This window comes from Centruroides vittatus, unplaced genomic scaffold, assembly GCF_030686945.1.
Source record: "Centruroides vittatus isolate TY-2023 unplaced genomic scaffold, ASM3068694v2 scaffold_712, whole genome shotgun sequence".
Taxonomy (NCBI): Eukaryota; Metazoa; Arthropoda; class Arachnida; order Scorpiones; family Buthidae; genus Centruroides; species Centruroides vittatus.
The window spans coordinates 1407621-1428697 of record NW_027122715.1 but is presented as its reverse complement, the minus strand read 5'-3'; the positions used below and the strand labels follow the sequence as shown (position 1 = coordinate 1428697).

General features: G+C 31.5%; 1 protein-coding gene across 1 annotated transcript in view; it reads right to left on the bottom strand.

Moving 5' to 3' along the window:
- LOC136989584 (dipeptidyl peptidase 3-like) overlaps window positions 1-21077 on the bottom strand; it is a 59049-nt gene that overhangs the window by 21906 nt on the left and 16066 nt on the right. Inside the window, exons 5-10 of the mRNA XM_067287800.1 lie at window positions 20825-20962; window positions 11507-11581; window positions 11270-11363; window positions 8677-8798; window positions 4497-4627; window positions 40-98 (exon numbers count right to left, since the gene is read on the bottom strand). Of these exons, the coding sequence (XP_067143901.1) occupies window positions 40-98; window positions 4497-4627; window positions 8677-8798; window positions 11270-11363; window positions 11507-11581; window positions 20825-20962 (619 nt within the window). The remainder of the gene's footprint in view (window positions 1-39; window positions 99-4496; window positions 4628-8676; window positions 8799-11269; window positions 11364-11506; window positions 11582-20824; window positions 20963-21077) is intronic.

Here is a 21077-nt window from a genome sequence, read left to right as displayed (position 1 = left end):
TTTATTTAAATATTAATTATGATATAGGCCAAGAATTACCTTCAAACTCTCCTCTCATTCCAGCAGGATCTCTGTAAGTTTCAATAAATCCTATATACCTGAAAATATAAAGTTTTATTTAAAACTAATACCCATATAAAAATAAACTTTTAACACATGACATTGTCATCATAATTCCAAGACTAGTTAATCTATTAAATGATGTGGTATTAATAATAAATGTTCAATACTTAGGTAACAAGTGTACAGTTATTACCTGGAAAATTAAGTAATTGGAAACATAATTTCCAAATTATCTGTTTAAAAAAAGTATAAGCAAACAACATTACTACTCCTCTGATACCTCTTGCTAAAAATTCCTAAAATCAAAAGGATTGATAAGCCCTGTTTTCACAGTCTGTACTCATATATCATTGCCATAGTTAGGAGATTGATTTAAGAGGCATTCAGTCATAATCTAATGCATGATAGTTTTGCACCACTAGCCACTTGACCAAGCACATGTACAGAGTCCAAATCTCCAGTTTCTCTCACTATCTCAAAACTAGTCATCAGTAGGGTAACCCTAATCTGTCTGACAACTAACATTAATATTCACTAATCATTGTAAATAACTGTAATTGAATATAGAAAAAAAATACACTTATTACAATCACAGATTATTGTTTAATGTTATCAGTATTATCATGTCTCAAACATGTAAGATGTTTATAATTATCACAATCAGAGCTATTGTTCATCCAAAACACACCAATATATACTATATACTGATACTTTTTATTCTGTCTATTGGAAGACAGTATAAAAAATATTAGTATATAGTATACAGTACTGGGAGTTTCTCAGTAAGAAAAATTCTATATATTCAGACAAGAAATCTAATGACTAACACAATAAAAAAAAACAAAACCAATTAGGTAACACTAACAGCTACAACAAATGCCATGATCCAATAAATTGGAGCTGACAGAAAAAGCAAATAGAGTGGAAACTCTGTCTTTTATTTACCCTCTTCAAAGACTGCGTTAATTTAATTTACAGTACAGACTCTTGTACACCTTTTTACACACAGTCGTTTTTTTGCTATCATTCAAACGTTTTCGGTTATTTTTAATAACCTTTTTCAAGAACCGTTACAGTCGAATGCAGTCGTAAATTTAAACAAATGTCGCCAATCGTAATGGAACTTTTTTGAGATTTCAAATTTATAATTTAATAAATTTAATTTATATTTCTTTATGTACCAGGTTACATATTTACACTATGTATATCTTTTAATATAAAATATTGCTATCTTTTTTTTCCTTACCAACCCTTTATCAAAGGAAAACTATTTTTAGTTACTTTACATGCCTGCTGGCAATAATTATTTTCAGAAAAAGAACCCTGACTATAATTATAACAACATTAATAATTATAGTTATAATTAATAAATCTTCAAGTTATGTATTTAATTGTTTAAAATGTCCTTCTAATGTAAGAATAATAATAACCATATAATAAATCCGTTCAATAAAATCATAATTTCCATCAATTGCAGTCCTTCTTAATGTTATCAGTCAGTTATCATCAATATAGACAATCAATATAAAATAATTTCAAAAAAGTGGGTTCTACTGTATTTAGTTATTTTCAATATGTTAAAAAGTATATCACACTATTATTATTATTAGTTTAGAAAGGATCAATTTTTTTTAAATTTTTCAGTGAAACATTTCTTTAAAATTGATGATTTGCTGAAACTTAAAAACAAGACATTATATATTATTACTATACGTAATGTATTTTCTTCATTATAAACCTCAAATGAAAAACTATGATTTTGAAAAGGAGAAAAAAGAAATTTTAGTTATTAGTGTTCATTAATAATTAATCAATTATTAAAGCAACAAGTTTGAATTTATTAAAACAATAACAACCCTAAATGATATATCTTACCAATACAGTATTTTTATATTTTTAGACTGCTTTAGTTCATAGCCTTAAAACAATGGTTCTCAAACATTTTAGACACCCTTCTTTCCTATCTGTACACTTCTTGTAAAATCATATAAAGTTATAATTTTCTTTGTATTTTATTCTAATAAAGCTAATATTTACTTACAGTTTTTGATAGTAGCCAATTATATTTCTAACAAAACATAACAAAAAACTAGCACATGAAGATACTGCTAAAGGAAAGCAAATTTTAATGATGTAATGACTATATTTGTAGTCATAACCATAATGATAACTTATAATGTACTAATTTTAAAGAAATAAACACAGGTTGCAAGTATTTTTAATGTTACAGTATAATGTACCGAAACTCATGGAAAGAATATTGAGTATGTGTAAGAATTATACTCAAAAATAAATAATAATAATATTGATCATTTCTTCATACCCCATTGAGTGTTACTGCCATAAAGTAAAGATGCGAGATGACTAAGACAAATATGGAAAAGAAATATTAATAGTATAAAGTTTTTTGAAAATATAATTTTATAAATTTGTAAATCTGATTTTAAATAAATCAATATAACTTCAAATGCAATAAATTCATCTTGAATGTACTGGTAAATTTATTTAGCCTTATTACAAGATTTACTGCCAAATAATTTAAATTATTTACTTGCCATGTAAATATTAGTAAAATCTTAGTAGTGTCAATATGAAGAGAAGTTAATCAAATACTTTTCCTAAAATAAATGAATGATATTAATTTTATAAATAAAAGATAGAATACACACAACTCTTTTAACCATACTTATTTTATATAAGAAAATAATGTTTCTAACCGAAAATCAAATTGATTTTTAATCAAAAATATAACACAAGACAATGCCAATTTGCACTGATTTTTAAGAAAGATGGTTTGGATATTTAAAAATTTAAATAACTGGATTAAGGAATAAAATATTTTTAATCATATTAAAAAAATACTATTAAAGTAATTAAATATTAGAGTGGTCTTTCCCAAGCATAATATATGCACATCAGATACATTGCATTTATTTTTTGAAAAATGGCAGCAAATACAGTAACTGCTTAACAGACAATTTTCGTATCTATTATGAACTACTTAAAATAAAATAAAATATACAAATACAGCGGAACCTCGCTTAATGAGCATAATTCGTTCCAGAGTCTTACTCGTAATGCGAAATACTTGTTAAGCAAAATAATTTTTCCCATAGAAATTAATGTAAAATATGATAATGTGTTCCACGCCGAAAAAATGCTCAAATGTTTTTGTATAACGTTTATTCAAAAAAATTGTACAATGTGCATTGTTAAGGAGCGTGAATCATCATCATATTTCCTTCTAGTGCGGAATGAACCAACCTGGGATGAGAATTCGATTTGCAGAAACAAAAAAAATTACAGCTAATATGTTTGATATGCCAAATTCTTGGGTTATGTAAAGGCTATAATTAAATATTAGAAATTAATTAATTTGACTACAGGTAGGCAGTTATGTTTCCATCTCGTATTAAATTTAATAATTATAAATAGTTAATTTTTAATTCAGACATTTCTAAAATTTAATTTGGAATCTGTCATTAAATTTAACGACCCAAGAATTTAGCATATCGTTTGGAGTATTTATTATATAACGGGCTATGGTTGTTGATGTTTATAAGTAATATGTGTGAACACAAGTTTGGAAAAATATGTGACTACAAGCAACACTAAGATGCTAGCAGAACGAGTGCTAAAGACAGACTGATGGAGCATGCTGCATGCACACAATCCGGGACTTCCCCTCTCCTCATCACTCATTATGCAAAACATCACTTGTTAAGCGAGGAAAATTTTTACAATTTATTTTGCTCATTATGCGAAATGCAAGTTAAGTGAGGTTCCGCTGTATTTCATTACTTGTATACAATAAATGTATGTTAATATCATAATTTTTATTTGCAAATATTTATTTAAAAAATCAACAGAAATTTGATATATGAAATTATTTTTGCATATGTTAAATTTTATTGCTTTTAAAAACAGATATATCAACTTTATAATGAAAAAACTAACATAGCATTCATAAAACAGGACATAAAAAAATAAATAAGCTAAAATCTTTCTGTAGACATTTATGTCAATAATCAAACAAAAACTTAATATATATTCAATTTAACAGTTAAAATGTTTTAAAAACAATAATTTCTCAACAGAGTGAAATTTTTTGTCATCTTTTTAGAACATAATTATTACAAAATTTTGGAATTTATCAAAAATATTAAGTGCTTAAAATTAAATAAAGTTTAAAAAACTTACATTAATTTATTTTAATAAAATTTAGAAAAAAAGTAAATGTAAAAACTGAACAAATATAATGAAATATTTGGAATAAATTTTATATCAGAAATAAATAAATAAATCATCCTTATAATAATTCTAAAGCAATATTTACAAATAATCAGAATAAAGCAAATTAATCAGAATCATTTTTAATAATGTAAAAAGTTAATTTTATTTACTAAAAATGAATACACAAAGAAAAGACTCACGTTTCTACTATTGGACCTTTATCTTTTATCCAATGACGAGAACCATCTTTATGAGCATCTAACGATCCTGTTCTGAAGCTTTGACTATATTTTTCCAACATTACTTTTTCATGTTCATTTGCTGCATAACTCTAATAAAATTTTATCAATTTATTATTTTACATATCGTCATCAAAAAGACTAAATAATATATATTAAAAACTTATGTATATAAATCATATTTAAAACAATATGGTTTTAATCTTTTAATGCTGCTTTACAATATGATTACTTTCAGCAGTGTAATTTCAGCATTTTGTGATGTTCTGCAACATTCTACGTGTTCAAGTTGTTATTTATAATAATTTTTATACATAACCTTTGTTTTTTACATATATACATATTAAATAACTAAATAATAATATAATAATTTAAAATAATATAAAACAAATTAATAATAAGTGCAGGCATATCCCGCTTTATGTCACTTGCTTTGCAGAGTTTTATCAATTACATTCATTGGTTACTTTCTTCATTTTTAAGATATCATCAAACCTGCCTATAACAGAACCTGTATAAAGCAAAAATCTGTCATTGACAGAAGATTTCTTAGGTCCCTTGATTTTTCTGCAAGAATCAATATAAATTAACCTGTATACAGCAGAACCTGTCTAATGAAAAAGATAAGAAAATCAGGACATATAACAGAAAATTCAGTATCCTCTTCCATGCTCAAGGGAAAGTTTTTGTGTATTTTTAACAGCTGTCTTTACTTAACATAGATATATGATTTAATTATAATAATTGTGAAATTTAACACATTATTGTTAAACTGAAATTGTAATCTTAGTTTAGAAGCTGGTTAAACTTTTTCATCACATTTTGTTCAAATAAAATCAAGTCGAAATACATGCAAATAAAATGCATATAGACATATTATACTTTTTAACTTTCATAAAGAATATAACACCATACTAATAGTAAAAAATATTCATAGTGTGTATGGGGAAAATGCTCCTAAACTTCAAACATGTCAAATGTGGTTTTGAAAATTTCATTTGGAAAATTTTGAACTAAAGGTTACAAAACGTATGGGCTGCCCAAAAGCTGTTGACACAGAGAAATTATAGGAAGAAATTATTAAAGATCAACAAATCTTAGAGTGTTACAGACACATTATTGAAACACTTCATCCACTTGAAATGGCTGTAAAACATGATGATTATTGTGTTCTGCACACATTAAGTGAAAAAAAGAACATGGATTGAGTACAAAATTGTCTGACAAAGGTAGGCAGCTCTAAGGTTTCATTTTATTTTTAAATTAATTACCGTAATTTACGGACTATAAGATGCTACGGACTATAAGACATACCTTAATTTTTAAGCAATCTTTTTTTTAAAATACCTATAGAACGCTACGGACTATAAGACACACCTGAATTTTGGAAGCAATTTTTCGAAGAAAAAAGTGCGTCTTATAGTTTGTAAAATACGGTACTCATTTTTATGATAGAAAGCTTTTTGAAAAACAAATGAAAATATTAAAGTTAAAATAAAAATACAGTGATTCTTGATCTATTGTTCTCATATCAATCATTTTTCCACATCTATTGATTGTTTTCTCCAATCTCAAATAAGACCCATATATGTAGTGTTAATTTTTCCCATATTCTTCATTCTCATATCATTCATTTTCCTGCAATGTTTGTTCTGTATTTAACTGAAAGAAAAATGTTATCTCACTTCAATACAGTCAAACCTGTTTTTATGCGGGGGATAGGGACCGCATAAAAGAAAACGCATTAAAAAAAATTGCGGGAAACTTCACGAGTGGCTATAAAAAATAGTTTTCGCAACACAATTTAAAAAATATTTTTTTTATGCGGTGAATAGGGACCGCATAAAAAAGTCTCACGTAGAAAATAACTCGAAACCGTACAAAATAACTAGGAATTGCTTTTTTAACTCCTTGGACCTTTTTCTGCAACACCTAATGGGGAAAAAATCCTCTAAGAATTTTAATTTTTATATTAATTAATTATTTTCACTTAAAACGAATCTAACATTAAAAAGTTAAAAATAATCGTTAAATAATGATTTTATTTGAAAAATATAGCTGCAGGAAGTGTTATTTCACTTAACTAGGCGTGAAATTTCACACCTGCAGTCTAAAGCTGGAGGGGAGCTAACTTACCGCATCTGTTCAAATATAACATAATATTTATGGTTTTTATGCTATTAAAATAAGAGGGGACCGAAAAAAACGTATGAGAAAAAATTTTACTGAATAAAAAATGAAAAAACCTGCTGATGTCATAGAAAACATCCAATAGAGTTATAAAAAATTTTACAGGAGTCAATTATGTTCCAATTTAATTGAAATTTTCATATACCGCACAAAAAAAAAATCGCAAAAATCGCACAAAACAAGTTGCACAAATAAAAATCTCACATAAAAAGAGCGCATAAAAACAGGTTTGACTGTAGTTTTACTCACAATAGAGGGCAGTATACTGAAACACTGATTTTCATGTACTAAAAATAAAAGCATGTCAAATTTAACAGTTAAACCCTTCGACTACATCTAATCAGTTTTTATTGCAATTTTTGGCTACATTTTATCTAATGCTTTACAAAATACTGTACTTTATTGGTAACATTTCTTCTTAAAAGCCTGGCAATACTAGTAAAAATTAGCACATTGTCTCAGAGTTCCCATCTGCGTGATAATTATTGTATTTGTACAATTATTTTGGATGCCATACAATGTATTTATGAAATTATCATACATCATAATCAAAAATGGGATTGGCAGATTTTGAACGGCATTCTGTAGTTAATAGAACAATTTCAAATGGAATTGCATACTGTGAAAAAATATGTAGAGAAAGGAAGCATGAAGCAAACTTCTTTGTTATATTTCAAGAAAATGCCACAACTATCATCACCATAACATAGTGTTGAACAGCCTTCAAACATCGTTTCTTTATGAAGCTCTCCATCTTCAAAAAGAATAATATTCAATGAAAACTCAGATGATAAAAATTTCACCATCTTTTTTCAGTCTTTCTACAATAAATATGTAATTTTTAAGTTTGCATTTGTCAGTCACTATAAGCAAAGAATAAATATATTAATATTTTTTTTTATATTCAATATCTTTTTAACAAAAGATGCACAAATGTTAAAACCATGCTTTTGTAAATAATATTTGAGAGGTATAACCTTCTTTTGATGTATACTGGCTTTTGACTACATTGCAGGGTAGTCAGTAGACTTTCTCCATAATCTTTTTCACTGCACATTATCATTTTCATTGCAAGTAATCATATATTCAAAAAGGGATTCATCTGGTTATGTTTCAGCAGAAAATCACAGGTAGATATTCCATCTGTCAGATTTCTCTTGCTCATCTCTTGATATGGTAATCAAATATCATAGAATATGTAAATGGCCAACAACTTAACCTTGAGCAATAGATAACACTTCAGCAATTTCTGTGGTGGCATAATGTGGTTTCTCTTAAATTAATGCAGTGCTTGCATCAATAACAATTGAACAACTTTTTTGATCAATCCAATACATATCAAATTAATAACAAAACAAAAAGTAGAGATCTTTACATGTTTTACATTAGATATATCTATTATTTTAAGTTTAAGAATAATTTGTTTTTTTTTTATTTTAATATTTTCCCCTTTTAATTTGAATATAAAAATTAATTTTTTTTTAACATTTTGGTCATATAAAAATCTCATAGAAAATATTAGTAATTGTATTTATAATAAAAATTTAAGCTATATTTTTAATAGTAATTATACTGTGCTATAATAGAAATTATTTCTATCTTAAACAAATCCAGTATATTTTACAAAGGATCATTGTAGGATAAAACACAAAAAATGTTTTATTGGAGTTAAAACAAGTAAAACACACGCACACAAAAAAATTTATCTAATATTTTTGATTTCTTTTCATTTCATTTTCAGAATCTATACACAAAACTTAAATATAAAACAAAATTCAACTTGTTTACACATAACATTACAGAACACTTTTGGACATCCTCTGAGTGTATAAAAATAAAATCTATTATTTCTATCTCCTGACAACAGACTTAAGTGTGAAAGTATTAGAGAAGTTTTGTGTTTTTGTTAATTAACATTCAAAATAATTGATAGTTAATGATATATAAATACCTTGGCTTTTTGTAAGTTTTCATTCACAAATTTAAGCAAATTGGAATAATCACCACGAGTTAACAAAAATTTGCATCCATTTATGGTATGTTGCCCAAGAATTCCAGAATCTTCATTATCCTCTGAAAACAATTTATTAATCATTACAAAATCCTAAAATATAAAATGCATTCTGAATTTTCCACTTACATGCAACAGTTACAAAACAGCTAACATAATGATAGGGGAAATAACTTAGCAATATGTTACTGATTATCAAAAATTAAAGATAACTGTAAAAAATATAAATATTAAAAAAAAAACCTTTAAAATTTTTTCGTTTAATTAACAATACTAATAATTTTTATGATTCTTCCTAAACATTATTATTATAAATGGATTCTGTTCTACTCTGTTGGTACCAGTGTCTAGTAATATGTCAGATTAAGGCATAACTACTAATATTTTCTTTGTATGCTGTCATGTAGGTATCTGTATTTAAGAATTTTCTGACTATGTGACATTTGATATGACTACTTTCTGTGACACAATATATGTGCTGTTGTTAAGATCTAATGTTTTCAGACTTTTGTTTGAGTATGTGGTATAATGCATGTGTAAGAAAAAACTACACCATAAGTATCTTATCAATTCTCCATGGGTGTTTTATTTCATTTATTTCTGAATATTTGCTATTTTTTTCACTGTATGTACTAGGATGGCATATGTGTTGATTGCTTTCAACGTGTGTGTTGCATTTGCTTTGTTAATTTCTGTTTTATTTGTAAATTTTCTGTAAACTTGAACTGTTGAAATTCCAAATACTCATTTCCATCGATTAATTCAATGATGTCTCCATTTCCAGTGCAAAATTGTCATTAAGTATTCCTTTTTCCTACAGTAAATGCTTTGCATTTGTCTAGGCCAAAAATTCCATTTATATCTTAATGGAATAAGTGCATGTAATTTGATAAGTAATTTAGTTGTGTGTGTAAGAGTATGTAGTTTTATGTTATCCACATACATTAGCAGGAATATTATTTGTATTGTTTTGCTGTATTTGATGATGTAGCCATATTTTGTATCATTTAACCCAGCATTTCTCATATATATATTTATTAATATATGTTTGTATGTTTGTTTGTAACAGTTCCTACCATACAAATGTTTATAATATAAAATTTTTAAAAATCTGATAAACTGGAGTCACTGTATATTATATAACAAAATAAAATTATCCATTATTCTTAATAATGTGTATGTGTAAAATGTAATATCGAGTACATTTCTATTAAGAGTGGTTCAGACCAATTTCTATTTGTAACAAATAACTTGTTAAATTTCAATAATAAAAACTGAAATTGAAGTAATTGTAAAAAAATTTAAGACTGAGGATTGTAAATAAAACAGACTGTTTCAGAATTATTCAGGAATCTATTTACTTTGAAAAATATTACAATTTTTTTAAATAAATGTACTAAACCCTTTTTTTAAAATGTACTTTTCAGATTGGAAGATGATGTCAATTATTTTGTATATGCACAGATAAAAAAAAATCTTTAAATATTATTTATTGATCTACTTGTGCCAAAATTCATCCATTATTTTTTTTATACTTTATTGTTATGTATAACAATAAACCTAAAAGTTTAAATAAACAAGGAAATATTTTCAAAACCATTGCAACTTAAATGGCTTTATGACTATGACCTTACATATAATGTTCTATTTTGATGTTATTCAAAATAGAAAAGAGAAATCAATTTCATATACACAAATTCTATAATCTTCATAAATAACAATAATATTTTAAAGTCTATCAACTAACAGCCAAGTCTTTGTGACTTGGCTGCTAGTTTCTAAAGGTATTCTTCTATGTATATATGTAGTGTATTGTTCCTGTTAATTTTCTTAAATATTTTCTAATCTCTCATTAATTTTGAAGTTATGTTGTTTTTAGTCTATTTTGTCAGCCTGCCAAATTGTTGACTAATGTCATATATTTATGTTTGTTTTCTTCTTTGTTAAAAAGTATTATGACTTGTTTTTTCTGTTGTTTGTGCAACTATATTTTTTGGCCATGATGTTATACATTGAATGCAGCAGTGTGAACTAATGTATGTACTGTACATCAGAGTAAGTTAGATCTGATTGAATGTATTTGGTAATATGTGTGTATTTAGATAGTGTAAAACAGAAGTGGCCACTCCCATTGCCATTTGCCAAGTGGTTAATTAGATTGCAGCAAATTTAAGTTTGCTGTATTTTGTAACAAGTGAAAAAATCAAATTAAACAAATGAAGTAAATAAATAATCTTTCTAAACAAAGAAACAATTTTCTTATCTAAATATATACAGAACTTCCTATCAGTTCATCTTGTATTCTGATATGACAACAGCATAAAGCCTATTTCTCACTATTGCCAGTATACAATAGACATTTGTGAAAAAATAAATGTCCAAAAAACTGTTTTTTTTCATAAGTCAAAATTAATTTTGTAGTTTTGAACTTTATACATTTACACTGATGACAGACTATCTTTATACATTATTATTAAATATTATAACATAAAACACTTGTTTTTATAACATGTATATACTAGTTTACAATTACCTGTAGATGCAACAGAAGCCAATCGAATTTCATACACACTGTTGCCGTTGCTATCAACAGTTTTAAATACTCTAGTATTGTAAGCTTCAATATTCTAAAATAAAATTAATAAACTGTTATATTATCTACTCCAACATTTATTTTGTAAATTTGGTATTAACATACTTATACTTTTAACTTATCAGATTATTATAGAAAAAATTTTTGCTTAATGGTTAATTTACATTTTCATCTTACCTTTTGCTTTAAAAATTTAGCAACAATTTCTGCATCATCTTGAGTGCAGTTTCCTGAAAAGTATGTTGTGATTCCCTGAAAAAGATAATATAGAAAAATTTTTAAGCCTGTGAACACATACAGTTATTTTTTCACATGACTGCATGTATAAGATGGCAATTTTTTACTGATTTTTCACATGTAATTACATTGCATTTAATTGCAGTTCCTCAAATTTGATGATTCTGAAAAATCCTGCAATATGTCTTATCTGCAAGTGTCAAATTTCAATATCATTTGTTTTGTTTACAAAACAATGTCCTTGACAGAGCTCCCATAGAGAGCTCTCTAAACTTTGTAATGGTATGGGCTAATGTGAAACAAGTTCAGATGGAAATAAATGATGGGATAACAGATGATTCTCAGAAGGACCAGAAAATAATGTTTTTTTTGTATTTTTCAAGCATGAAATCAAGCCATGAAAACATTTAAATAATCGAAGGTCAAAGCATCCCAGACTATCTTACAGAGACAAGCATTTAAGGTCATAGTGACTTGCAGACAGCCACATTGTTACATCATGCATAGATGACAATCATCCATGATGTCATGATTCTGACATCGTTTTTCATGACCTAACATCATTAAAAATGACATGGAGGGCTTAGAAGATTGCCAAAGAGGTAGTAGCAAGGTTGAGGCTGAAGTTTTATACATGAGGGGAAGTGGATATGGGCCGCACACAGTGGTATAGCCCAAGAACGAGAAAAGGAAAGAAGAATTAAAGTTAGCATGAGAAGGGTTTAGATGAAGGTGAAAGTAAGTATGATAGGAAAGTATGGAAATGGGAAGGTAGCGGGGCCACAGGGGCGTCTGCATTGCATTTATTGAATAAAGAAAACAAATATATACATAAATATTTACACAACATACATGATATAGTTACCTTAAACAAAAGCGCGAGATGAGGTATTAAAAGCTAACAATACATACAGTAAACAGATTCCAATTAAGCTACAAAGAGTACATTTAACGTAGTAGAACAAAATAATACATGGTCGAAATTACAGAAGAAAATTTTTCGTTGAACTAAATTGCTATAACAGGAAACAGGTAATAAAAGGTAAATATATTACAGAGGGCCCGTTAGAGGGCTAGTCCAAAGTCTTAATGCTTTTAGCAAAGTTCGTAAAAGCTTTGTAAATGTCTTTGTTGCTCATTAGAGTTTTTAGATGACAGGGCCACAGTTCATTGGCCCTATTCACAGCGTCAGTTAACTTTTTCCTTTGCTCCTTGTAGATCGGGCACTGGAAGATTACATGCTCAGGGTTGTCTTCGTCATTACTGTTGCAGGTGCATTTGCCGTCGGTTTTCCGAAGGAACCTTAGAAGATAACTTCTAAAGTTTCCGTGGCCGGTTAGCAGTTGGGTAGTCTGGTATGAGGGTTTGAAGAACTTATTGGCATGTCGGAGCTTAACGTCCGGGAAATAACTAAAAGTCAGTCTTCCTGTGGAGCTGTTAGTCCACCTATTTTGCCAGGAGTTCCACGTATGACTTCTAATGATGTTCTTTAACCAGATGGGTGGAGTGAAGGTATAAGAGTAGTTTGAACTACGGGTGTGAGCAGTGCGGGCCAGAAGATCGGCCCTCTCATTCCCGTAGACACCGGAGTGGCCACGGACCCAGGAGAATTTGATATTGATGTTGTTTTTTAGTGAAAGAAGGAGACTGACGCTATTCATGACGATGATGTGCTTGGTGTTGATGTTCTTTAGATTCAGCAGAGCTACGCGGCTATCACTGTATATTGTAATATTTTGGAATTTATAGTAGGCATTGTTGTTAGTTATCCATTCTAGGGCCTTATATATGGCCAGTGACTCGGCCTGGTTAGAGGTACAGTGAGCTGCCAGCCTGTGGCTTGCTTGGAAAATGCTTTTGTTGTTATTGGTGACTACAAAAGCGCATCCAACTCCGTCTTCGGACTTAGAACCGTCGGTGTAGATGCTGCAACCAGAAGGGGCGATGGAGCCATCTAGGGAGAAGAGCTCATTTAGTGAGATTTTAGGATGGTATTCAGTGCGATGGCAGTTGTGGTCCAGTTTGAAGCTATTCAGGTGGTCAGAAATATTATTTAGAACAGTGCTGTCCACCAGATTCCCCATTATCCTGTTGAAATTGTAGGTTGTGGTAGTCTGATTAGCTAATTTGAATTGTTGGTAGGCCCAAAACTTTTCCTTGATAATAAGATCTATTGGGATTAGGTTGGCTGTAACTAAGAGGGCGTCCGTAGGGGCAGTCTTGTATGCTTTGTTAATGGCTATAAGTGCGAGCCTCTGCGCCGAGAGAAATTTCCTTTTAATATGTATCTTGGTAATTGAGGCCCCCCAGACCTCTGACCCATAGGTCAGGATAGGCTCGATGACAGACACGTACATGAGGCGGCAAGCTGTACTTCCGTAACCCCAGTGTTTTCGAGTGATGGAAGCCAGAGAGTGCAAAACGGTGACTGCCTTCTCATACGCATAGTGGGCATGATGTTTCCAAGTGAGCCTATTATCTAGTATCACTCCCAGATATTTAAGTCTGTCACTGTTCTTAATTCGTTTGCCGTCTATCTTAATACTAGGTTTTTTTCGAAGGGGGGTGGACTTTGGGAAAACAACACAGCTGCTTTTATTGTAGTTTATTAATAACTTCATTTTGTGACACCATTGGGAAATAACACGTAGGATATCATTGGCCCTTGCCTGTAGGACCTCCTGATTCTTGTGAGAGAGCGCCAGGACCGTATCGTCCGCATAGGCCTGGATGATACAATTGTTGTCGCCTGGGAGAGTAGAACTTAATTTAAGAAGACTATTATGCATTACGTTCCAGAGAAACGGGCCGGACTTAGACCCTTGGGGGCAGCCCCTGTTAATGCTTTTATGCAGATAGGTTTGGTTGTTGTTAATTACTATTATTTTTCTATTATTCAGGTAGTCCTTGACAAGTGCAAAGATGTTTTTCGGGCAGCCAGAATTTTTAATGCTGGTGAGGATGGCTGGCCACCATGCGTGGTCAAAGGCCCCCTTGAAGTCTATGGAGACCACCATGGTGTGCTCACCTTTACTTTTGGCATCCTGTATATAGTTCACTATTGTGTCCAATGCTGTTGCCGTGCTTCTCCCTTTCCTAAAACCATGTTGGCTATTGCTTATGAAGTTGTTGTGCTCACAATGGTAAGTTAGCCTATTTACCATAAGCCCGTCCAAAACTTTCCCCAAGACAGGGAGAAGGGAAATAGGACGATAATCAGAGGAGCTTGAAGGGTTCTTGTTTTTCGGAATCAGTTTAATTGATGCGGTTTTCCAGATTGTGGGGAAGTGTGCCATCTCTAGGCATTTATTGTAGATGACGCTGAAGGTGGATGGGATGGCTTCAAAGGTTTTCTGTGCCATCTTCGGAGTAATAGAGTCCGGACCGGGAGCCTTCCGGAGTTTAAGCTTTTTGAACTCCGCTGCTATTTCTTGATTTGTAAATTGGCTGTCGTTGTTGGTCTTGGGACTTACGAGACTGTCTTTCCTTATTTCTGCATGAACTCTGTCGTCTGTTGATGGGTCGTCTTTTGGGAAAAGGTCGTTGAGAATACGGTGGTAGGTGTCTTCAATCGAGGTACTTGGGTTGCTAATGCTGTCTTCGAAATTATTGGGTATCTTACTATTTTTCACCTTGCCCCTGGCAATATAGTATGGAGTGGACCAGGGCTTGTTTCTCCCCAGGCTCGAACAGAACTCTCTCCAGGAGTCCGTGCGGGCTTTGCAAAGTGAAGTTTTATATTTTCGGAATAGTTCTAGATAGTCTTGGCGTAGGGCCTCTCTCCTGTCTTGGTTTGTCTCTCGTCTAAACCTATTCCTTGATTTCCTTAAGGTCCTCCGCTGGATCGTCAGGTCCCTGTTCCACCATGGTGCTGTTTGCCTTGTGGTATGAATTTTTGTAGCATAGTAATAAGCAGTGAGAATGAGCTCCTGCAGTTTTTCAATGGTGCCCTCTAGTTCGGTTATGTCCATGTTTATCAGAGGTCCGGTAAGCCAGTTCGACCGTATGTATTCTTGAAAGTGGTCCCATTGGGTCCTTTGGCGAATACAGAGTTGCTTGTTTACTCTGGCGGCCCTGAGCGTGATTTCGATATACCGGTGATCGCTGGCCGAATGCTCATTGAGAGTGGTACACTGAATTCCAAAGGGTATGAGATGGCGATTTGCTAAGCAGATATCCACCCAGCTTTCCCCAGTGGAGGAGGAGTAGGTGGGCAGCGGGCTAGTGTTCATAGACCTGAGGTCCTGGCTGTTCATTAGTTCAATAACTTTGTACCCTCTTGGGTCTTCTACCGGGCTATGCCAAATCTGAGATTTGGCATTAAAGTCACCGGCAACCAGAACGGGTATCCCTTTAAGCTGATTTATAGTGTCTTGTAGCTCCTCAAGGGGTTGTGTGATATCCTCCGAAGGCGAGCAATAAAAGGAAATGATGGCCATGTTGATCGTGTGCGTTTTAATTATTATGGTGGTATAGTTCCTTTTGGTATGCTGGGTTAACTGATGGGCGTTGATGTTTTTATTTATCATAATAATACCAGTCTGAGGGTTTTCTGTTGGGTCTGAGTGGTTGTAGATATTAAGTTTACCAAATAGAGCGATTTCCTTGTTGTAACAATATGGCTCCTGGACCACGAGGATGTCTGTCTGGTGGGAGTTAGCCATGTGTGTTGCCTCGGTTGAGGCAGCCTTTGAATGTTGCAGATTAATCTGTAGCAGCTTGAGATTCTGTAGTTGAAGATTAGTTCCCATAATTAGTTTGTTTAATGATTTGGTCTCTTATTTTTGTTGTATGTGGGCATTTAGGATCGAACGCATTGTGGTTCGTAGGCTGCCGTTTATCAGGGGCCAAGTCCTTGTTTGCTGTCTTGCACGTAATACAGCACGGGGGCTGTTCTCGCCTGGTGCACTCACTGAATCTGTGCGCTTTGGCGCAGTGGCTGCAGTATTGTTTCGATGTACAGTCTCGTGCTAAGTGGTTAAACCCGCAGCATTGGAAACAGCGGGTAATGTGCACATAATCATCTATTAAGATGTTTGCCCAGGAGAGGGAGACGTATTTTTCTTTAATTAGGTGTTTCCTTATATTCGGTGTGGTCGAGAGCACAACGTGTCGGCAATTCTCCTTCGTGTTGCCCCTCGTAATAGTGGTACTAATTCTAGTGGAAGCCTCAAAGTCTTCCTTACTTATCTCACTAAGAGATTCATTTTGTTCGAATAGAGTGTTGATAATTTTGCCATCCTCGACCGATTTTGGGACGTTCAGCAAAATAACCCTCGGACGTCTGCCCTCCGAGACCTTGGTTTTAATTCGTGGTTGCACTTCCGAAAGCCCCTGGACCGCCTGCTCCAGGATGATAGCATCACATCTGCTGCTAGTGCGAAAACAAAGTCCATCTCCTTTCACTTGCTTAATTGCGGTCACTTTTATTTTTAATTTATCTGGCTTCACTCCTTTAATTATACTGTTTTGAATTTTCTCCATATTAGTGGTGCCACTCTCGGTGTCTTTAGGGTAAACTATAAGCGCATAACTGCTACTGCAGCCTTCACTTTGTATCTTTCTATTAATTGATCTGGCTATTGTCTTTGTAGTTGAGCTTTGTGGTATATTTGATCTGACTATGTCAGAGTAGGAAGGATTCGGTTTTGGTTGTGCCTGTTGGCATTGACACTGTGTATTCTCTGTGGTATTCTTAGTATCCCTGAGTTCTACCAAGCTGCCATACAGTTTGTTTATGGTGGCAAACATCTCAGTCACCCTCTCCTTAATTTCCTTTTTCTCAGGAACGGAGGGGTAGGACTTACTTGGTTGAGGTAGCAGGTCCATAATCCTTTGTAGGTGTTGGTTAGCTTCAGCTAACAGCTTAGACTCCAAAGTAGGAAACGGTCCGTCAACTGGGGTGAGCTTTGTTGGAGATCCAGGCCTTGATGTGTCGTCGCACACTGATGCTGAAGAAACGATATCGTCTCCCAAAGCTTCCATAGTACTTAATATTACCACAACTAACAAATATAACTAAATAAACAGTAACCTATAGCTGCCGATTAATATACACAGTCTTAAAAAGCGACGAGAAGAACCCGAGAGAACGAACTGACAAACCTCCGAATTAGGGTCAGTTAGGTTAGGTGATGAACCGGCCACGTGGCGAGGTCACTGACCTCTGGTTCCTTCGTCTTAGGTCGAAAATAAAAACGGTAAAATCGCAAAACTAATGACGATAACGTACTGAAATTTACACAAAATGTAGGTACCGTAATGATCAAAGAAACACCTTAATAAGAGCACCGCAGGTAACCCGACAGGCCCGCAGGACGGCCCGAAAGACGAAAAGTTTCGGTCGCGATAAAACAGCAACAGCTCGTCAGAAAAGAAAACGGAGGACACCGTTGGAAACAGCTTTAAATCCGCTGTCTAACGATATAAATAAAACCCCCCTTACCCGCAAAAGCGGCGTGGAAAAAATCGACCAGAGTCCAAAAAATTTCGGAAGTCGTAAATCCTAAATGGCACGTCGGATCCTTGAATATTATATAGCATTCGAAAGCTTGTCTCAAGACGAATCCATCGATGTATACAACTCCATAGATTGACGAAAATCCACGGCGATGGGACGACCGAAACACGGAGCACATATACACACTAACTAGTACCTATCTATTCTGTGCAGAGACCGAGGAAGTTTTATACACAAAAACGTGTACATCGGATGTTCAGCGCCCCTTTCCCGTAAGCCTAGAAGTTGACAATGGTGTTTGGAAAGTCAGTGGAATCATGCTCGACATTCCAAATGCCATTGTCAAACTTATAGGATTACAGGTAAGTAGCGCTGAACGTCCAACGTACGCGTTTTTGCATTTAAAACTTCGGCCTCAACCTTGCTACTACCTCTTTGGCAATCTTCTAAGCCCTCCATGTCATTTTTAATGATGTTAGGTCATGAAAAACGATGTCAGAATTAAAAATTATTGCCTTGTGTATGCAATTGTATGACAATAAAGAAAAATTGTACACAATTGCATTCATAAGACAGTAATTTTCTGCAGTGGTTTTTTTTTTTTTGAGGCCCTTTGATAAATGAACACAGATGATTAGTATGGACATACAGCTAAGTAAGTCAATTTGGTGAAAAATACCTACAAAAATCCTGTGGGTGCAGAAAATTGCCACTATTACACAAGATTGTGGATTAATCTCAAATGAATGTTGTGAAATGACTCTTAAATAAAAGGATATTTTGAGGACTACTCAAATTCCAAATGATGAAATTTTAAAATAGAAAAACTTTGAAAAATCAGAAAAAATTACATATTCTAAATATTTTCAATATAATTTATAATTTAGTTTTTCACAAATAGATAATGTAAGAGTGATATAATTTTTAACTTCAAAAGTCTTTTTGCTAACATGATCAAAGATTAAGTCAAATTATTTCAGTCAATACTATTTAACTGTCACACATTTGGCAAAATTCTTGGTATTTTTCATTTCAAGAATTTTGCATATATCGCATTAATAACTTTTTCATTATTCACAAAAGACTTTGATATCAGAATGAATTTAGTTTTTAAATTTATAATTTAAGTCTTTGTCAATTAATATTTATAATACAAATAATATTTATAAAGTGATATTTACCAACTTGAAATTGTATTTTAGTTTAGTAAACTTTCTGTCCAAAATGTACAGAATTGAAAAACTGAATAATTTTCTTAAAGAAAATCCAAATATTTACCCAGTAAATCAAACATTAAAGTTATTTATTTAGTAGAATGTAGACTTGTTTTCCTTTTAAAGAAATCCTTATTTTTTAATTTGAATTTCAATTATAAGCCCTCTTCAGGTTTTTTAAAGTTTATAAATGAAAAATCAAATTTCTTTCTGCAACTTAAGTATGTAAGATTTTTATTTTATACAATTTTTTTATAAACTTTCAAATGAGTAGAATCTTGTTTTATTTGGAATTAATAAATGTAGATTCATGTTCTTTTGTGAATTCCCTGGCAATCAGATAAGTCTATGACAAAACACCATTTTATTGTAAGTTAAAAGTGGAAGTCATTTGCCCTGAGTGCTATAGTAGACAAAGCAGTTTATTTCCATGCAGTTTTTGAACAGATGCATTAGTTTATGCAAGAGATCTGAAAGTTATTGATGTAATACTTTCAACAGAAAATAAATCTGTCACAACTGACTCATCCTTATATCTAACAGCTGGCAAAACTCCTTTTTAGTATAGCTTAAATATATATTATAGAAACAAGTAAATAATTTTTTATAAACTTCAGTGAATACTTTTGGATACTTACTAGTCATAAAATTAAATATTCATTTGACATTAAATTTATATTGAAAAACACAAATGGAGCTAATCGTTTAAAATGTGTGTTGAAATATCTACTTACAAAGTTAGTGTTCCTTAAATAAAACTCTAAGTAAAAAAAAGGAAAAAATGACTGGTTAATTGTTTAAAATTAATCAAACTCTTATAAAATGAAAATTTACTACTGTTTGTATTAAAACTGAAAAATTATCCTGTTTTAAAACACTAACTTTGTAAAAAGTAGATATTTCAACACACATTTTAAACGATTAGTGCCATTTGTGTTTTTCAATGTAATCACATTATTACTATTTCTCTTTTAAGTAATAACATAACTGCTTTAACTACAGTCAGTCCTCCATATCTGCAGATTTAAATAATCATGAATTGAAGATATTTAAATATTCCTAAAAGCAAAACCTGAATATGCTTATATTTAATATTCTGCACTTTATTCTATGTATTTCTCTTTCAGATCATCAGCAAATCTGTAAGTGTTAAATGACAAAAAATTGTTACATTGTTGCTGGTGTGTATCTTGTAATTAGTGAATGATGATTCTGTCTGTACTGAACAGATACAGATTTTTTTCTTTTCATTACTGCCTAAACAACACAGTACAACAACTATTTACATTGTATTAGGTATTATAAGTAATTTAGAAATAATTTAAAGTATATGAGAGAAAGTATATAGGTAATATGCAAATGTTAGGCCATTTTATAAAGGACTTGAACATCCACAAAATTGGATTCCTATGAGGGTGCTGAAACCAATCCCTGCAGATATAAAGGAATGAGTGTATTTAAAATAATATGTTTATTTTATTATTTACAATGTTATGATTCAAAATCTTCAAAAGTTTTAATTTTATGCTTAAAATTCTTTTCCGCATAAATAAATTAATGTTTGAAAATTTTTAAAAATCTCACCTTTCCTTTGAATCCAAGTTGTTTCTCATGATTATCAAGAGAGTATATAAGTTCAGAACAATGTTTCCAGACCATTTCAAGAAGCTGAGATTCATTTTTGTATGCAACACTTTTCTTGAGAAGATTTTCAAACTTAGTCTGTCAAATTTTATAATTACATATTTAATATAAATACATTAGTTTATAAAATTAACTTTTGAAAATATTAAGTAAGCTAAGATCAAGTTATATTTTAATTCAAATAATCACCATA